The sequence below is a fragment of the Pezoporus wallicus genome, unplaced genomic scaffold (assembly GCF_028554395.1).
Source record: "Pezoporus wallicus isolate ANWC-B61680 ecotype Strahan unplaced genomic scaffold, APGP_CSIRO_Pwel_v1 contig_8143, whole genome shotgun sequence".
Taxonomy (NCBI): Eukaryota; Metazoa; Chordata; class Aves; order Psittaciformes; family Psittacidae; genus Pezoporus; species Pezoporus wallicus.
The window spans coordinates 902,383-921,765 of record NW_026636259.1 but is presented as its reverse complement, the minus strand read 5'-3'; the positions used below and the strand labels follow the sequence as shown (position 1 = coordinate 921,765).

The following is a 19,383-nucleotide window of genomic DNA, read 5'->3' as shown; positions in this document are numbered from 1 at the left end:
CCCTTAAGGGATTTGAGTGGAACATTTTCCAACGCAAACGATGTCGTTCCATTTGCGTTAGCAAGAGGGATGGCAGAGTCTCACTTTAATCTCTTGGGTTCAACAAAGCATTTGGTTTGAGGACTTCATCCACTCTGGGCTTCTACAGGGGAGGCAGAACACTGCTTCATGCTGCTGATGAAAAGCTGTTTAATAACACCACAAGGATATCCCCGGTACAGTGGGGCTTAACCTGTGCAGGCAGTATTTTGCAGGACTGCAGGTAGAAGTATTATAGAGTTGAATTCCTCACTGGACTCGTTGAGCAAAGGGCCTGTAAGTGCTACTCTTAATGATTGGTGACTCCTAGACCTAAACTAAAACCATGGGCTTTTATTTATGAGGGTTTCACCTTCTTTCATTCCCCCTTATGAAAGTCCTCCTGAGGGAGCAACTCAACCGTCTCTGATCTGATCACGTATCACCAATCCAATGCCCCAAGTGTCCTGCTTTTCACGTGTACGTAGGAAGGTGAGGTGTAGTTAAATGTTCTGTGGCCTTCAATAATACAGGTACCATTACTGTGTTCTAGCAACAAGTATTGTGCAGTCAGAGGCTTTTCTGAGCCTACAGACTGTAAGTGTCAAAGCTGTTCCTGCAAGGATTGGTTGTTTTCCAGGTGAAAGATTTCTAGTGGGTAGAGATAAATAAATACACAGTGCTGTAGGTTTGCATTCTATGATATTTTTAAGTAGGGGAGACAATTAAGGTGGCAACTTCGTGGAAGATACTCTCCAACAGGGTACAACGTATCAGGAATAATTTATTAGCAAAGACCTTTCGTTTTCCTCTTGCTGCTTGGTACGATGCCAAGGGGGTGAGCTGTTAAACGCAGCACCTCCAGTGTGGTCTGCAACATTTACTTTGGGTTTGAAAGCACTTTTTCCTAGTATTTTTCTAGCCTCTTTTGGTGGTAGTTTGACTCCTGGAGCTCTTCGACAGGCCGTGAGCTTTTGCCACAGGAATCAGTGCTGAGTGATTGCCGCTTGGGGCAGGAAAAGACTTTCTGGTTTGTTTAAAGGGGTTGGCCGACCATGTGCTTGTTGGTGAACTTTTGAACTCTGAAGTATTAATTAGAAGCTATTTTTATTGACCTTCAACGAGTCTGCACTCTCCTCTGGTGCCAAGCGGGCTGTTTGTCCACAGGGAGAGTTTTACTCCATTGAACTCTGTTTGGGTTTCGTAGCGGAGCGTGCTCCGGCCGACCCGTTACGAATGCTTGTGTGCTTACGTGTTCCTTCCTGTGTGTTTGATGCATTTCAAGCTCTGAACTGCTGATGTTCGAGTCCTCTTTTTTCAGTTTACATGAAGCTAAAAGCAGATTTCTTCCCTCCCCCCCCCCCCTTCATTTTCTTCTATCTGTAACTCTAATGTCAAAAAGGGACAGTATCCCTTTGCCATCCTCCCTGCTGAGACTAGTCACTGGGAGCTGTATGTCTGCAAGCGCCGTGTAACACCTCCAGTGAAACAGCAGCAGCACAGAGGTGCTGATAAATGATTTGACTTTTCTGACACCCTGACACAGAGGTCTTTATCCTTTGGCTATTGAGATTTCACCTTGCGTAGCTTCCAGGTATGGGCAGGTAGGTTGCTTATGCTGGGATGCTGGGAATTAGAAATCACCGAGTTGCTTCCCAGCCTTAGGTTTCTGAGGGAAGAGAGGTTTTCAGTTTTGCTCTGTCCAAAGGGGATACAGTCTCTTTAAACTTTGCTATAATTCTTTATGTGGAAGGTAGATGATGCTAATGTTGCCTGATTTCTCTTGCATTTACTTCGTATAACCCTTTGAGCACTGGCTGCATGCTGTTAGTTTCAACCAGGCTGCTTCTTTTAAGCCAAATTTATTTCCCTCTAAGACAAAAGTCACATGAACCCGATTCATTCTGTTGCAGCGAGAACATACCCTCACCCGGGTATTCTCAAAGGGTTATCCATTTGCTGCACTTACCAATCTGTAAAGTACCTTTTTCTTTGGCATTATTGGAGATATCTGTATATTTTAATCAACTTCAGGTTTTTTGCTGCTTTTCTAATGTCTAATTTCAACTAAACATTTCCTGTGTGAATGTGCCTTTTCAGATCTGCTTTGGTATCTCTCTTCTGCAAGTATTGACCTGCATGCTTTATTCTGATAACGCCCTTCCGAGCTCCTATGTATCACTATCTTTTGTGATCTGTAAGTCCTGCTGTGTTAATAAATATTATCTTGGCATATTTTGAACACGTGGGGATGTGTGTGATTTGTTGCAAACCACCATGTTAAAAGTACAAAGTTTAAAGTCGTAGTATCCCCTTCAGCTGGCCCGTGCCTTTCTCTTGCAGAGCAGCGTGTGAGTGAGCTTCTTTGTCCTCTTCCAACACTCTGACCTCGCGCCCTGTGCACTGCTGAATCTTCACCTATCAGGCTGAATAACTTGTCAAAAGAGCAGGTTTGGAGAGGGGTTGAATATAGTGTGGATGGCAGAGTTGTTGCTGTGCGTTGGTTTGAGGGTACGGAGTTAGTTCAGACTGAAGACAGAGAGAACCTTTTCTCTGTCCTGTTGTCTCCCCATCTGGATTTCCCTGCTGCCAGCCAAGGCTGTGGTGCACCTTTGTGAAGGGGACCAACTGGAAAACAGTTTGCTATTTAGGCCTTTGTGATTGGGAGCCCATTAAGCAATATTCAGATATTTATTTAGCTGATCTAAAGCAAATTAATCAGTGTCCCAAAGTGAAGGCCTCTGCTTCCTATCTGTTTGGGAAGTCCTGCCTTACTAAACATTGAAAATAGCAAACATGAATGCCTTTAAAAGAGAAAAAAACAAAGCAACACCCCTCTTCCATTATGGAGAACCAGTAGCTTATGCCTAGCCCTAAAGCTTTTTAAACTTGAGGGCTTGAGCATAAAGCCAAGAGATTTAATTCTGCAGGGCTCATGTTGTATTTATCCATTAGGATTTCCTATGAACTGATATGTAAAACCTGAAGGTCTCAGTCCTGGTTAAAATCCCTACGTGTAGTACAATCTTCTGAAGTGTCTTTCCCAGTTTTCTTTAGAATATCACTAACACTGTCAAGGGTTTTCCTTATATGATTAAACTGTTGCCATTGAAGCCTCCAGCTTGTAAATCGCCTCCAGCCATAACGTAATCCGTGCTTGCTGAAATAAATTGTTATAGTTGGCTCCAATGAAGGATGTCAAGTTTTCCTCTTAGATGAGATAACACTGGGAAGCAGTGTTATAACAGTGTTCAGCCTCTGTCAGTATTCCCTGTACGTCCCTTGGCACCTCTTGCGTTGCCTGGCCCCAGCAGCGGCATGGCTGGCTTCTAGTTGTCCCCAGGCAGGTTGGACTATGGCTTTGGTGGTTCAAAAGAGATGGGAAGTTAATGGTAAACATCTCAAACCTTTTCTGTTGGAAGAAATACAAACTGGGTTTGGTTTCTGAAGCTTTTGGGAAGTTACTGCACTCCAGCATGACACGGTGAAGGTTGCTTTTTCCAGTCTTGGTCCGCTAGAAAATAGTTCTAAGGGGGAAAAAATGTGGGTTTTGTGATATGTGGACGGATCTGACTTTGATTTTTACAGAGACACGTGCACCCATCCCTCCCTGCCCCATTTCAGAGTGATTTGAGGATCAATACCAGTATTGATGTGTTTAGTCTGAGGGGTGTTTCATGGTCTCACCAGCGCGCAGCTGATGGTGCTAATGACATGTGGCTTTAATCTGAGTCAGAGCTTCTGGGTTTTTATAACAAAACTAAAATCTCCTGTGTCATTTCTGCAAGGCACCACAGAATTGCTGCTGAGAGTACTAAGGAATGCTGTTTCATAATGGTATATTTCACTGAAATCTATTGATCCATCTCCTGTGGTAGGATTATAAGATTCCAAAAGCATGATCAAGTCAAGATTTGCCCTGCTTCGACAGGAATTTGCTGTACGCTCTCCAAAAAAAGCTAATTCAGAACTCACTTTTAACCTCACACAAAAAAGATGGCACATCCCCAAACCAAGGCATTTTCATAGAATTTTGCTCATTTTTGGGGGATCAAAATTGATGCTTCTCATGAATTCAGATTCTGTTCTTACTAAAAGTGTCCTCCGGGAGCAAATGGTGGTAGCTCCATAGCATCTCTCTTCATCAAGTGGGATGCTTAGTTAGAAATAATTAATCTCTTTTCCCACTTAATCATCTCTTGCTCTGCAATAATACCACTGATACCCATGCATCTCTCTAAATTCTGAATTGCCATACCAGCAAAAGGAAGCTTTTATTCCATCGGAGGCTGGAACTGCAGCGTTGTAACCGGAGCTCTTTTATTCATCACACGTACCTGTGTTCTTTAAGGCAAAGGCTGTTGAAGGAGCAGTTCTTAACGCTGCTTTGTTATAGCAAAAAGAGTGTTTTATTAAGATACCCACATCATGAAGAGCTCTCTGGGGTCAGCCAATGAGTGCTTTTCACACGTAAACTGCTGCTTCACTTATGAGCCTGGTGGCAAGTTGCTTTGCTGCCTGGCAGGGGGAAAGCTCCTCTCTTCATTATGCAGCAAATGTGCCATGAGCTCAGGTAAACCTTGAGCTTTGCCCTTGCTATGGCAAAGTTCTGATTTCACCTCCTCTATTCAGAAACATCCAGCTTGTGGGAAACAATGCTATAAAGTGCAAAGCACAGCACAGCAAAATTTGGGTTTTTTTTTCTCCATAGAATAAACCCCAAGCGTTTCCCTTGGATTATGAACTGTTCCACATTCTTATTTTTGATGCTTTTCAATAAGTTGCTGTAGGACTATGTCAGCTGTAAGCCTTTTGCCTCTGAACACAGTGTTCTTCCTGTGATATAATGGTGTTAGGAAAGTTTATTCGCTGGAGTAATCCTTTAACAGCTATCCAAATAAATGTACTGAGTTGCACTGTGACATTCATCTCGGCTCTTGCACCTATGCAGATGGGTTCCACCTATGCCTGAATTCACCCATTGAGTCTTGCCTCTTAGTCTGTAAATGACTGAAATCCTGTTCTGCCTTCCCTGCCATGACCTGTTGATTCAGGACTTCCGCTGCTGCTCCTGACTGCCCCTGAGCAGGGATCGGATCAGGACTACACCAACCTGGTCCTTAAGGATGGGTTTTCAGCTCAATCTCTTCCCCATTATCAAAGGAATAAGATGTGAATGTGCAGATCCTTGCAGTAGGAGCATCGCTCTCTCCTTGCATTTCCCTTTGAGCACTGAATCAACTGTGATGCTTAAATCTTTGCTGGGTTTGGAGTCAGCACAAGCTGGGAGATAAAAAGAGGCTGCCTCGTACGCTGGTGCTCTCAGGATTAATTGCAGCTGGCTAACATTGTGGAGGTTATTCTGGCACTGCCTTCAGTGCTAGCGAAGCTTTCATTTCGCTTCTTCAAACAAACCCGTGTGTTTGAGACCACGAGGTGTGGTTTCTTGTGATCAATTACTGATCCCTTCCACCTCAGCTCCTTTTCACCTCGGAGCCTTCTTTCTCTTCACTGTTGCCACAAGCAGGTGATTTCAGCTCCCCCCCTGTTTGCACTTCTGGAAGCTGCTTGCTCTATGTATTTAATACTCACATTGGAAACCTTGCTGCCTACATGTGGGGTGTGAAGGTTCGCTATTGATGTGCTGTCATGGGCAATGCAGCAGCTGCAGGAAGACTGTCCCTTAGGAACATCTGATGGGCGCCGCACTGTGCCTCGCTGGCCCGTTGCAAAGGGCCTTTTATTGCCGTAACCATGAAACTCCATCCTTATATTGTATATTTTAGCTAATCTATATATTAAATTTTTTATAGATATTATATATATATTATCTTTAGCTAATAGATAATTAGCTCTGTATGTGGAAAGCAGCCTAAGCACAGTGTGCTCCCCACTTCCAGGCAGTAATGCTTAACAAAGTGGCTGAATCCTCAGGCTGGGGTGGCCAGATTGACTAAAGGCTGGTAAACCAGCTTCTTCCCACCTGGGCTGTGCTCAACCCGAGCTGCTGCTGCCATGTGCCAGTTCAGACTGTGATGTCTGCCCAAAGAGCCTCAGCTAAAACCATCCAAAGGCAATGTATTTCTGGTTTAGGTTTGCTTAACCTCGAGCCTGTTTGGCTGCAGGGCTGAGCCCCGGCTGAACGTCTGATGCAAGCTGACAGTTGGTAATGCTGGACAAGCAATGCCACATGTGGTAGAGCAGAGGTTGGTTCGTTGGGGTTTTTTCTGCTTTAATGAGAGCTACCCAGCCCCTGGCTCTCTGTGCCTTTGCTATGGATCAGTCAGGCTTAAACATGAAATGAGTGAATGAGTAGCGGACCCTGGTCCCTGTGCAGGCTCCTTTGTTGGCTCTAATGTAACCAGGCTATATCTCATACCTGCTCATGGCAGTGAGAAGAACCTGTTGGCCCATATAATTGCCAGGTGAGTATGAACTTCGGGAGCTTTCTGCAAAATGATTGGATGTGCTCTGTATTTACTAAGTAGTCTGTGAAAGCTAAACCATGGTCTGCAATGTTCCTGTCATTCCTGGAACCTGGAAGTTGGCCGTGTAGCTGAGAGAAGCTTAAGCAGCATTTCTGGGGTTTAAAAGCCCTTGCAGCACATTCCTTATGCATTAATTTTGTATTCATGCTTTGATCCAAATCAAGTGTATTAATACTCTGTCGGAGGGGATGGGAAGTTAGCCCGGTCTTCTCTGCGGTTGGGTTTGATAAGGTGAACTAACACGTTAAGATGTTTGAGTTGCTAATGGTTGTATTTAGAGCATAGATTGTGCAGCCAGCATCAGAGAACTGAACCAGTGATGTGTGCAGGCTGGACTGTCTGCTTATTTTATTAGTGCTTCTTCACTGCCTGTGGTGGGATGGTGACTTTCAGCTTAAAATATAAGACAGCATTCAAAGGTCAAGGCTTACGTTTATTAAATGGAGGGGGTTTTACACCAAAGACTTAGGTATTTGTCAAGTTATTTTTGTGCAAACTCTCGTTTAAGCCTCACTGGAACAACAATTCACTGTGTGTGTTCTTGCAGGCCTTTAAGACCCTCAGCAAGTTGCTGTTGGTTTTATGCAGCGTAGAGAGACGTAACGTTTGAACTTCAGCTTCTAATTGCAGGGGTTTGTTTTTCTCAGATATAGATGACTTAAAATGTGCCCCATTTGGAAGCTATAACAGCGGGTCTGCAGTCAGCAGCCTGGCAAGCTATGACTGGTCCGACAAGGAAGACATTCATCAGGGCAAGAAGCTCTCCTCCTTTGTCCAGTCCTCCGGAAGTGGATCCTCTGCGGCTACTTCTGTCCTTCAGAAGAAGGAGACCTTGTTTGGCAGTTCAGAGAACATTACCATGACAACAGTTTCCAAAGTGACAACCTTTCCTAGCGAGGATGCTTTACAGGATGTTCCCTTTGCAGCCTTCGCAAGCTTTAAAGACCCCGTGTCCAGCGCTCCAAGTGAGGATGACCTCGGAGGCTTCGGTGATTTCGCAAGACCTCCATCGGAAGCCCAGGATGCAGCAGCTGAGCAGGAGGCAGATCTCCTTGGGGGTGCTGTCTCCTCAGCCCTGCGGAGAGAATCCACGGATGACTTTGGAGAATTCCAGAGCGAGAAGCCCAAAATCAGCAAGTTTGACTTCTTGGTGGCCACTTCCCAAGGCAAGGTGAAATCCAGTGAGGAGATGATCAAGAGCGAGCTGGCCACTTTTGACCTGTCTGTTCAAGGTAAGTGTGCTCAGGGTGGGGGATGCTCATGATGCATGTGCTTATCAAAGACTGGTTTTTGTAACCAAATCACCAATTAGTTGATGGGGATTGGTCCCAAGGCCACTGGAAATGAGCTGAATTTCTCTTTGATTCCTATGGCATTTGGACATCTTCTTTCTAGATAGAAAATATTGTGCCGAAAACCTGGAGAATTGACGAGCTGGGGCTTTATTAATTTTAAATAGCCTGTGCCTTTATGAGTAAAGGAATGACTTGTTTATAACCTCGCTTTTTAGGGTCTCACAAAAGGAGCTTAAGCCTAGGAGACAGAGAGATAAGTCGCTCTTCACCTTTACCAGTCCTGGAGCAGCCATTTAGAGATCGTTCAAACACTCTAAGTGAGAAGCCTGCTTTGCCTGTCATCAGGGACAAATACAAAGACTTGACTGGGGAAGTTGAGGTAAGGAGTTCTCTGGGATACGAGTAAATCGGCAGTGACTTCATCAGTGTGATAGCAAGGGTGTTCTGTATCCAGCTCTTTGGGACTTTTGCTGTTTGAACTTGGGGTATGATTCTAAGACAGCATCTTATGTTGGATGTTTTGATTGGAATCTCCTCTTAAAGGAGGCTGCTTCTCTCCTGTCTTTTAAATCTTATCAAGTGGGAGAAGTGCTGTTGCCTGAAACTCAGAACCACTTGACCTTGTGGTCTAAGCCTGTAACTGGAAGTTAGTTACAGCTTGAATCTAATCCCAGTTTTGGCACTGAGACCATTGGCTTTGGGAAATGGCTAAACTTTTTTGGCTGTGTGGTAGTTATTTCCCTTGCTCATCTTGAGAATAGATGGTAAAAGAGCTCAGGTTAGATTCTGCCAATCCCCATTTCTACAACAGCAGGTCTGTAACAAGTGTGTTGGGAGTAGGCATGCACAATGCAGACCTCTTCCCCATTCAGCTGTGTTCTTCCTTTTGAAACTGGTTATAACTCCCAGAAACCAAATTTTAGAGTTCAGGTGCAAAGGGAATATTTAAAGAATGGGGGGAAAAACCAAGAACAGGTCTGTGAGAAGTTTACATAGCTGCTCTGCAAATAGTCTCTTAAAATACCTGCCCACTGTGTGTCTGTTGTGATAGGGGAAAGGGCAAGGCAGGAACAAGATTCAGGCTGTCCTTTTCTTCCAAATAGGAAAGTGAGAGGTATGCGTATGAATGGCAAAGATGCTTGGAGAGTGCCCTGCAGGTAAGTGCACAGCCTCCTCCACAGCCCTCCCTCCTTCCTGTAGGTACCAGCTCACCCAGTGTTTAAGACCATACAGGCATAGAAAAGGGGGGAATCGGCCCAAGTAGATTACAGCTTTTAAACCCAAAGCTGTCACGCAGCAGAAGCATAACCCCTCACTTAAAGATCCTGTCCTAATCTCCTGTCAGCTGTGATTAGGTTGGCTTTTGCCTCCAATTACAAGTTAACTGGTTACTGTGGGGGTCCTGTGTTTGGGTGCCTTGTTCAGGGCACTGATACCAGCATCTGGCCCACCAGCACTGCTTGAGAAATGGGCTTGAGGCCATTCATTTTCTGGTGATGGGTGTCAGGTATTTCACAGCCAGACCTTCTTTGCATTTGTGTATCAGCCAAAGCTGTGAACGCTGCTATTAAACCATACAGCAATGCATGCAGCTCTTCAAACTGTTATTTCAGTAATGAAAAGATTTGGGGGAATACATTAAGGTTTGAAATGTTCATATTCTCCCCCTGATCTTCTTATAGTTACAGCTTGAATATATAAAACCATGATGGAGTATGGCAATCATGTATTCAATTTGCCTCCTTTTTTTGCCTAACAGCTTCTGTTAGGGACAATCTTGTTGGTAATAATTGTTTTAAGGTGGATAACACCATCATCTTATGAAATTCATTTCCACCAGGTCATCAAGAAAGCAAATGATACCTTAAATGGGATCAGCAGTTCATCGGTTTGCACTGAAGTCATCCAGTCTGCCCAAGGCATGGAATATTTACTAGGTATGTTTTAATGTACCTTGTCTCTTGCACTGGGAGTTCTCCTCTGAAAAACAGCAACACATACTCACTCTTTCCAAAACAGTATTGCTTTTTAGCTTAATCTTTTGCCTGCCCCTAAATAAGGACCAGCTCCTCTGCTCAATAAATGTAATACTCCCTTGAAATACCTGTCCATGACCACCTTTTGTGTTCTGTGCCTGTTCTGTGCTGTTCCTCAGTTAAAAGCTTCAGGAACCTGTGCTGGCAGTGAGTTCTCTGCAATCCCCCGCTGTGTTTTGTGTCAACAGGGGTTGTGGAAGTCTATAGAGTAACAAAGAGAGTTGAGCTGGGTATCAAAGCAACTGCGGTTTGTAGTGAGAAGCTCCAGCAGCTGCTGAAGGATATTGATAAAGTGTGGAACAACCTGATAAGCTTCATGTCACTTGCTGCTTTAACGGTAAGACCCACGATAAGTGATGGCTTTATTAAAACAAATGCTACAATTACACATAAAGTGACTTCGTGGGGTGCCCTAACGTTACAGTTTGTGTTTTCCTCTTGCAAAATTGCCATTTGTGAAGTCCAATTTAGAGCTCTCTGGAAGAAAACACCATTCTTTGTACATAAATAAGAGTTTTCTTAGTGTCTTAATGATGTTGGTGATACTCTATGTGTCTGTGGACCTCTCCAATGAGGGCAGTTCAGTAAAACTGAAGTTCATTTAGGAAGCCAGAATAATGTGGGGCATATTTTGGCTTTGTAAGATCCCTGCAATGAGTGTGAATGCTTGCAACTCAAGAGCACGCTGTGTAGCAGCCCAGGGATAACTAAACTGTTCTTTTGAACTCTTTCCTTTCTCTCTGCTTCTGGAAATGCCCAAGTTTGTTTTGGTTCATGCTACAGACTGAATTCCTTCCCCTCCTCTGAATGGAGCTGCCAGAAAAAGCTCACTTGCTCTGAGACAGTCTGGTAGGAGCTTGAGAGCTTTCTGCATAACTGGGCAAGGGCTACATGGGGCTGTCTGAGGGGTGGCCCTTAGGGAGGCAGCAGCCCATGGGAAGGGTCTGCAAAGAGGCTGGGAGAGAGGACACATTGGGGCCAGGTACAGAATAAATGCCATTAGAGGGCAATAAAATCACTTTGCCAGTAAATGCTTTGCCCTTCTTTGTGTATGTATATTGCAGGAAATGCAATGAGCAAAATGGCTTCATTTATCCATGGTAAAACTCCTAGTTTTAGGGAATCATCTACTGGTAGGTGCTTGATACCATCTTGCATAATGGATCCCTTTAACTCATTATATACTTAAGGAGTCTTTAGCTCTTCGTATCAGTACATCACACCAAGCATCAGTAAGCAGACCATTACCATGGTTATGTTTTCAGTGACCATGTTCATTCGTGGCTTCCTTCTTGCAATACAACTATGGCCACTAAAGGTTTTGGCTTCTCAGTAAACACTCGTTTATAAGCAAAGCCCAGAGTCCTTGGTGTCTGCTTGAAAGACTCATCTTCAGCTCACTGTGATTCCCTGTAAAACAGGTATTGTAGATGCTCAGTCCCTTCTTACACACCTTTCACACATTTTAGCCCTCTCCAGTACAAACAGCTGTGGCAAGCAGGTATTTTTGGTGCTGTCCTGTGTTACACTTTCCATACATTACTGCTTGGTAGCTGAAGTTGATAGATGGGGATTCATCCCTTTGAACTCTGGCACTGTTGACAGTAACATCTAAAGAGCTATCGGGATCCTCTCCTGCTTTAAGCAAGTGGATTAAACTTTAGCTCTTGAAGTGCTTTTCCTTGGAAGCTCACAGGGATTGCCTTGAAGTCCAAAGCTTGGCCACGTGTTCTCCGAGCCGCAGCAGCTCCTGGCTGGTGGGAGGCCAGCTAAACTGTAAGCAATGGTAGGAGCTGTGAGCAAGGACTTCTCTTACACACACAGTACTCCTGGAGTTATTTACTAGGCAGGGACTCCTCACTCCTCCAGTTCTCTCACATCACCCCTTTTTGTTCCTCTCCTCCACTGGTTCACTGGCAGCTGTGGAACCCACACCTCGTGTTTCCATCACAGATCCCAAGTGATGCAGAAGTGCCAGTGAGCCAGGAGTATTTTAGCTCAGATGCATGTGCTGGGAAAGGTTGACTTTATCTTTTAAAGGCTTTTGTTACAAGGGAATTTTCTGCAGAGCCTTGTGGTTTTCCAGTGCAAATTAGAGGCTGACCTTCTCATTTGCTTCCCTCATGCATCTGGTAAACAAATTTTAGAGTGCTTCATTAATTTGATTGATTTACTTAAGGATTAAAGGGTGTTTTCTGCAGGATTCCAATTATTCTCCAGCCCTTCCGCGGGGGAGCATGGCCAGCATAGCAGGAATGCGGATTAAGAGCACACGTGTCCTAGGAGCACACCATTTGTTTAAGCTTCTTGTATCTCCAGTCACTGCACTACAATCTGAAAGCAAATCTTCAACACTTTTATGCCATCCTTATGCAAAGCTTCCAACTATCATTTATCTTGTGGCTGAGATGTAAGTGGAAAAGGGGTTATATTCATGTATTACTTATTTGCAGGGTTATTCTCCCATCCTTTACCTCTCTTTAACCTGAGCTTGTGTGTTGCCAGTGACCTTAATTCTTCTCTGGTTTGCTTAACCTTAATACTTTGTACTTCTGTGCCATGGTCTAGATGCAGAAGTAACCTTAGGAGAGAATAACAACTGCCCCTTTTCGCTCAGGCAATGAGAGAGCATCCAGGACAACAGACACCAGCACAGACACCACTTCAAATGTGAGCAGTGCAGGCCGTGCTGGCCCGTGCCTGCTTGCCTTGCAGCTGCACAAATAGCTGTTGCATACCACTGTTTGTCTCCGTCCAGTTCTTCATACACCGAGTTGAAATGGAGCAGCCACTGCCTGGGCTCTCTGCTCAGAAGTTTCTTCCCCTTTTTGATGTGGGAACGTGGAACTTCAGAACTCTTTCCTTTGTAGTCTAGCCCTGTCTTCAGCTGCTCGAGTGTTATAAATGAATGCTGGTGGGGATTGCGTGGCAGGATTGCAAACACACACCAGTGACTTCAATGAAACCACGCAGGGGTTTGTGCAGGAGTGTTTTAGGTCGTCCCTGCCGCGGCTCTTGGGAGCAAGCAGATTGATAAGTTTGGTCGTGATGTCTGAAACGTTTTCAGTTACTTTAAGTAACTCATTTTATTGCCTAATCATATAGATAGGTATAAGCCTAATTTTGTTGTCTCTTTTCTTCAGCCAGATGAAAACTCGCTGGATTTCTCTTCTTGTATGCTGCGGCCAGGGATTAAAAATGCCCAGGATCTTGCCTGTGGAGTGTGCCTCCTAAACGTGGATTCAAGAAGTAAGGTAAGTCGAGCAGCCTGTTAAACTCAGTTTTAATCGACGGTTTGGACTTTCATTTAGACCTTGGGTGTGTTTAAAACATTTTCATGGCTATAATTTATAACTGGAAGTGGAAAAGGCAACATCTGACCTATAGATGGGACTCAAATAGTCCTGTGTTACCCTGGGCTTTGGGTGTGACACAGATGTGGATAAAGGGTTAAATTGTTCACAGAAGGGGGAAACTGGGATACTAAGACTTAAAAGGCGTGTGTGTATATATCTGTGTATTAAAAATACAACTCTTTTAATTACTTTTCTTTATGAAATGCATCTCTGAGGCTCACCAGGAGGGGATTGTTGCACTTAGCATTGCTGGGAGGGGATCCCAGGATGTTTACAGGGTAATGCCAACCCAGTAACATACCCGGGCAGTTTTGCTGACTTTTTGGTTTCAACGTTATTGCAGAAAGAAGAGAAACCTGTGGAAGAGCTTCCTAGCAAAGTATGAACCTGTAAAACCATATTCTCTATAGACTCATTCTTAGTTGAGTGTGGGAGGCTGAGCTGGCTTTCAGCTGTCATTCGCGATTGTATCAATCATTACTCCTTTTCTCCTAGTCATCTTTTGTGACCGTAACACTTGATCTGATCAACTAACACGCTCTAGAGCCTCCCCTTTGTCTTGTCTGCATGCTTGTACCTTGTGAATAGCTTCCTGGTTCTGTGCCTCTTCTGTTGTGTGGTAGGAAACGCACTGCAGTGAGTTTCTGAGTTCGTAGCTGCCTGTGTGTCTGTTGCAGGAGAGGGGGAACTGTAGGGGTTCTGTGCTACAAATACTGACTTTTGGCTATATGGAGTAGGCAGTGGCATTTTTAGCAATCTCTGCAGGAAATCCAGGGTGTGGGGAACAAGGGTAGAATGGGGGGTTTTAAATAGGTGGCTGTGAAGCATTGGAGAGTATCTCCTAGCAACAAACATTGAGATGTTTGAAGCTTGTTCACGGCTTCACACGCTGTTCAGAAGCTCCTATTGTAAAGCGGCTCCAATTAACAAAAGAAAGTAGATCAGATTCAACCTGAAATAACTCTATTATCAAGAATGGCACCTGCCTAAATCACAGACAGATTGGAGCTGATGAAGTAAGTGCAGTAGCTACCCACTGGCTGGCAGAACAAGGTTTTATCCTTTGTGGGTCTGTAGCCAAACTAGAGGATGGATGAAACAAGGTGAGTTAGTTGCCAGGCCTCAGATCAGGCAGCAGGGTGCTGATCAGATGGCTCCTTACCAGGGTGTAAGAGGCAAAGTGGGCATCAGCTGTGATGGACGGAGCTTGTCCACTTGTAAACCCTTTGCAGGCTAAAGTAGAATGCTGGGTGTTCAGAGGGAGAGGGTCCCAGCACAGTGTGCTGGGGTGATACCTGGGCAACAGCCATTCTCCACTCGAGTTTCCAGACCCTGGAACAGATGAGACCATCACACTTGTTCCATTTCTTGTTATTTTAGGCCTTCAATTCAGAGACAGATAACTTCAAGCTGGCGTATGGAGGGCACCAGTACCACGCAAGCTGTGCAAACTTCTGGATCAACTGTGTGGAGCCCAAACCTCCAGGTCTCATTTTGCCAGACCTGCTCTGAAAGCAGTGGCACTGAAGATGGAATTTCTGGTCTGATAATGCACGACACTTGGGGTAGATGGTGTGATAGGGTAAGTGGAAAGGCCTGGGGTGTGCGGTTAGTGGCTGAGATTGGAGTTTGGTACCTAACAGGTTAAAGCCACCATCACATACAAATTGCTCATGAAGAATTCCACTTGAAAGGGGCAGGGGTGTAGGGATAACCAGTGTGGCAAAAAAAGCAGCGTTTCAGTCTTTCTGATGGAAGCAGGTTAGCCTTTATATGCAGTGCAGTCTGCTAACCAAGCGCATAAACCTGAGAGAGGCCAGTACCCAGCTTCCAAGAAAAACTGGACTGATTTGCACAGAAGTGACCACTTAGATACTTGAAGGACAGCTTTGCAAACACATCTTTTCTTTCGGTGTATGGACCATGATGGTTTTCTTCATTTGCTGCTCCAATATTACGATGCACGAGTCACAGTAACTCTCAAGGCAAAATGAATTATTGACTTAGAAGGAATCAGGCTGCAGAGCCACTGTATATTTATACTTCCACTGATCTGTACTGTAAATTATACTGTGTTTGTGTGTGTCACTGGTTAGTGCTGGGGGATAAGGACTTGAAGGAATTGTTGACATTTTCCCTATATACCTGGGTTCTTTAGTGCAGGCAGCTGGATTTTAGACCTTGTTGTCTTTGCTACTCTTGTAAATACAGACTCCTTCCTTGGTTTATGTTCCACCTGATCCTTTGGTAGTTCTGTGGCTGCATCACTGTTGAAAACTGGACTCCACTGACAGCAGTGTGCGTGCTCCTGTGTGTATGTATGTGTGTTACCTCTGTCACACCTTCATATGCCTTTCTCCATGGGATGCCTGTGTGTAACTTGTGCTCTCTGTAGTAACGTGTTTCTCTGAGTCAGAGCTGGCAGCACAAGGTGGCCCTGAGCTCCTGCTGCAGGTGGGTGTGATTTAACCCTGCAAGGCGCTGGTGGGCTGACGCAGGCTGGGGTTTGAAGCAGGGTGTTGCTGTTGCCTATGGCAGGTACACCTGTATGGACAGGAGGTGGTCAGTGGAACAGCCTAAAATGTTACACATGCATCTAAAATACCTGATTCTCTCTTCAGATGCAGTGTGCAGATGACAGTGCAATCAGCTCTAGTGCTAGTAACAGAACTGTCAACTGTGGGAGCTTCATGGCATTAGTGTAAGAGCCTTAGCACAACAGAGTCTTCCTCAGTGTGCAGTGGGGTCTACATCCATCAGGTACAACTTGCTTCTTAATTCTTTAAGTTTCTCAGCTCTCCACTAGAATCTCCCCTCTCTCCAAAGGTACCAACAGCTTGTCCAAGCCTTGCCTCTGTTATAAGTAGCTGACACTGGGTGGTTATTTGCTGGAATAGAAATTCCAATGAGGAGAAACGATGCTCCGTATTAAAAAAAGGCTGAGTTATCCTCAACTGTGAGTTACACCAAACGGGAGCATCTTGGCTCCGAGGAGTGCCAGGCCCCTTATTTACACGAATTAAAACACATCATCTCCCTGCCTGAAACCAGCTCCTTCATGAGCTCAGCCTCTTGTGCCTCCAGCCACAAGCTCACGCTCAGCCAGAGCTGGGTTTTCCCTTGTGTGAGGGTGGCTCCTGCCTTTTGTTGCCCAGGATTTACCTGCGAAGGGGCAGTCACTCCCTGCCTGCTCTGCCTGTCACGCCTTGGCTGTGTTCCTTAGGCAGCACCACAGCTTTCTGAGCACAGACGTGGTCCCCATCGCAGTCAGGGGCTGCTGTACCAGTGCGAGTGTTCCCACTGCTGCCAGGGCTCTGCGTGTCACAGGGAGCCAGCCCTTCCTTTCCCATCCTGAATCCCAGGAGCACTTCAGCATTGCGTGGCTGGAAGCAAACGCCTCTCGTTGCTGCTAGCGAGGGGACTTCTCAAGTGGTTTGGAGCGGCTGGGCTGACGCAAGGCTGCTGCTTATGAAATGCTATATTGGGAAAGGGAGGTTATTGTTAGCGTGGGTTTCCACCGCCGCTCCTGCGCGCTGAGCTAGATGGGCTTCTTGGTTTTCCTAATGGAAAGGGAATGCCACAAATAAAAGAAGCCACGATGTGAGACTTAAAGCAGCTGCAGCACCGGCTGCACTGACGTGAAAGCAGTTTGCAGTGATGTGTTCCTTGCACTTGTTAAGCAGGTGAGTTCCCTTCCGAGCTGCATCCAGCCTGTCTGGGGGACCGTAAAACCAAGGAACCGACATGTACCACTGTAATTGCAGCAGAGCTAAGTGGAGGATGGCACCACTGCAAAGGGAAGGCACAGGCAGTGCTACGGTGCTTGTGGCAAGCAGAAAGTGCTCGGAGCTGCACCCCTTTACGTCATGGGAATATCCCGAATGGTTTGCCTGTTGATACCCTCGATAAAGGCATTGCGCAAGGAGGATCATCTCCCATCTCCGAGTCATTACAGTGACTCACTGTTGCATTCAGCATCTTCCCAGCTCCTGCACTGCCAGCCAAAGCCCAGTGTCCTTGCAATCTGTATCCAAGGTTACAGCATTTTCTACAGCACTTCATCTCAGACCACGTTCCCCCCTTGCTTTGCATAGAGGCTGATGGGCACACTGCCTTTCGCTTTGGTTGTCTTGAATTTCATGACTCTAACTCCTCCTCCTGCATGTTCTTCACTAGGAAACTGGATTTTGTTCCTTGTTTTTAATGTACTTGTTCTCTGAGCCTGCCCTGGGGTTACCTATGGGAAGTGATTTTTATCTATTTGTGTATATTTGGAATTCTACAGGATTATTTGCTTGGCTGCTTAATGTATATATTGCTTTATCCAGTTGTATTCCCAATGCATCCGTGCTTACCTGTGCACTGCAGTTTTTCCATGGGGGAGCTGGGGAGCGAGCAGAACATCCCCAGCCCATTCCCTGCCCATCCATTCCCACATCGTGGTTGAGCATCTCCCCAGCCTTGCTGAGGTTCTTTGTGGAGTGGGAATTGTTCCATTCTATGCTTGGCTCTTCCTCTCTGGCAGCAGCTTCTCTTCACCTGGCTTGGTTTGAGCAGCCCCTTCCTTGACATTGGTGCAGTGATAGTGGAGTTCAACCTAAGGGTGGGATGCAGCTCATGAGAAGCCAAGGAATGCTCCAGTCCCTGGTTAGCTCCTATCAGGTGAATCAAACTGGAAACAAAACCTGCCTTTGCAATAAAAGCTGCTATTGTACAAACTGCTTCTCTCAGAAAGATCTTTGCTCTGTATGGAATCAATATTGAAATATAAATGTCATGATTTTATGAGGAGAAGGGGTCAGAAAACTTCTCTTTGCTTTGTGATCTTTACCCTGCCCTGGGGGCGAGCGTTAGTTCTCTCGTAGAAGTGGTTTTGTGATCAGCAGTTGGAGCAGTTTTGGTTTGTGCAATGCTGAAGTCACTGCTGGTGCTTTAAAGCCTATGAGAAGGACGTGATGGACTTTAATACATTATGAACTCCCTTGATCCCTGCGATGGGTTCCAAATCCTGTGTCGAGATTCAAACCTTGGATTCAATAAAGAGCCTGTTCCCTGTCTGACCGACCTGTGAAGTGGCTTGTTCCAGGATGTTCCAGGATACAGCTAGGAAAAGCATTGGGGTTTGGTGCTTGTTGGTGCCACAGGTGTCATCTCCATGGGGGGGAAGCTGGGCAGGGAGAAACCTTCCTGTGACAAGGAAAACACGTGTCTAAAACATCCTTTGTTGAATGAACACAAGAGGGACTTCTGCAAAGAAACAGCCACAAGTATTAATACCACGGCACTGCTCCGTAATAGAATCCCTAATGGATATTTCAGGTGGATTCTTCATTTCCTAACATGCTTTACTAGGCAATTACATTGGTTTTATAGGTTTCACTTTCCCTTTTGTTTAAAAGTCTCACTCTTGATGCTTTCCTGGCTGATCAGTAGGTTCTTCCTCTTCCCTGGGTACTAGGGCTTTATACTGGGTATATAATCTATATGATAATTCAAAGCAGAGAATTTCAACCTCCCAGTTCTTACATAGACAATAGTGTTAAATCGGACACAGTCCTTTTGTAGGGGAAGTTTACTTTTGCAAGCAGACCTCAGTTTTAGTGTGGTTTTCCCCTTTGAAAGGTCAGGCTCCAGCCTCATGATCAGCCTTGATTTTTCCCCTCTAGTTCCTTTTCTCACTGCCCCTTTCCCTGGTGTAACCCATGGTAAAAATAGAGAGATGAGCAGAGAGTGGTTTGTAAATGGATGATCTCCTGTGTCTGTCACTGAAACCAGGACATGAGCATGAAACCCGAACTGCATGCAGCTGATGGCAAAACCCCCCTTTTATTCCAGTGAGCTAAAAGCTCCTGCTTGCTCAGCTGCAAAAGCAGGAGGAAACTTCCCTGTGCCAGTGTGGGGCTGTGCTTCCCACTCGTGATGCTAAAGGATGTGTTGAAGTTGGTGGGGAAACTGGTGTGGAAGTATCTGGAGGGGGGGGGTTATGTGCAGTTTTGTCTAACAACATCCTGGATAATGGCTGAGAGAAGGGTTTGGAAGGGGAATGGGGGGAATATCAAAGACTTTTTGGCTCTGGAGCCCTTGCAGGGTTGAGTTTGCACTAACTCGTTTCACAGCGGGGTCTCCACGTGCGGGACTGGCATTAATGCAGAGCTGAAGCTGTGACCAGCCCCATGACTTCCATGCCCAC

At 45.4% G+C, this 19,383-nt stretch overlaps 1 protein-coding gene across 7 annotated transcripts in view; it reads left to right on the top strand.

Moving 5' to 3' along the window:
• Positions 1-15,352, top strand: part of SYNRG (synergin gamma) — a 35,751-nt gene extending 20,399 nt beyond the window's left edge. For 4 of the 7 annotated variants that reach the window (XM_057399522.1, XM_057399521.1, XM_057399520.1 and 1 more), the window contains 8 exons: positions 7,154-7,738; positions 8,017-8,180; positions 8,905-8,958; positions 9,642-9,738; positions 10,026-10,174; positions 12,981-13,091; positions 13,537-13,572; positions 14,574-15,351. In XM_057399522.1, coding sequence (XP_057255505.1) covers positions 7,154-7,738; positions 8,017-8,180; positions 8,905-8,958; positions 9,642-9,738; positions 10,026-10,174; positions 12,981-13,091; positions 13,537-13,572; positions 14,574-14,705 — 1,328 coding nt within the window. In that variant the 3' untranslated portion in view covers positions 14,706-15,351. Of the gene's footprint in view, positions 1-7,153; positions 7,739-8,016; positions 8,181-8,904; positions 8,959-9,641; positions 9,739-10,025; positions 10,175-12,980; positions 13,092-13,536; positions 13,573-14,573 lie in introns of all 7 variants that reach the window. The other 3 variants (XM_057399517.1, XM_057399519.1, XM_057399523.1) reach the window with 3 other exon arrangements.
• Positions 15,353-19,383: the final 4,031 nt, after the last annotated feature.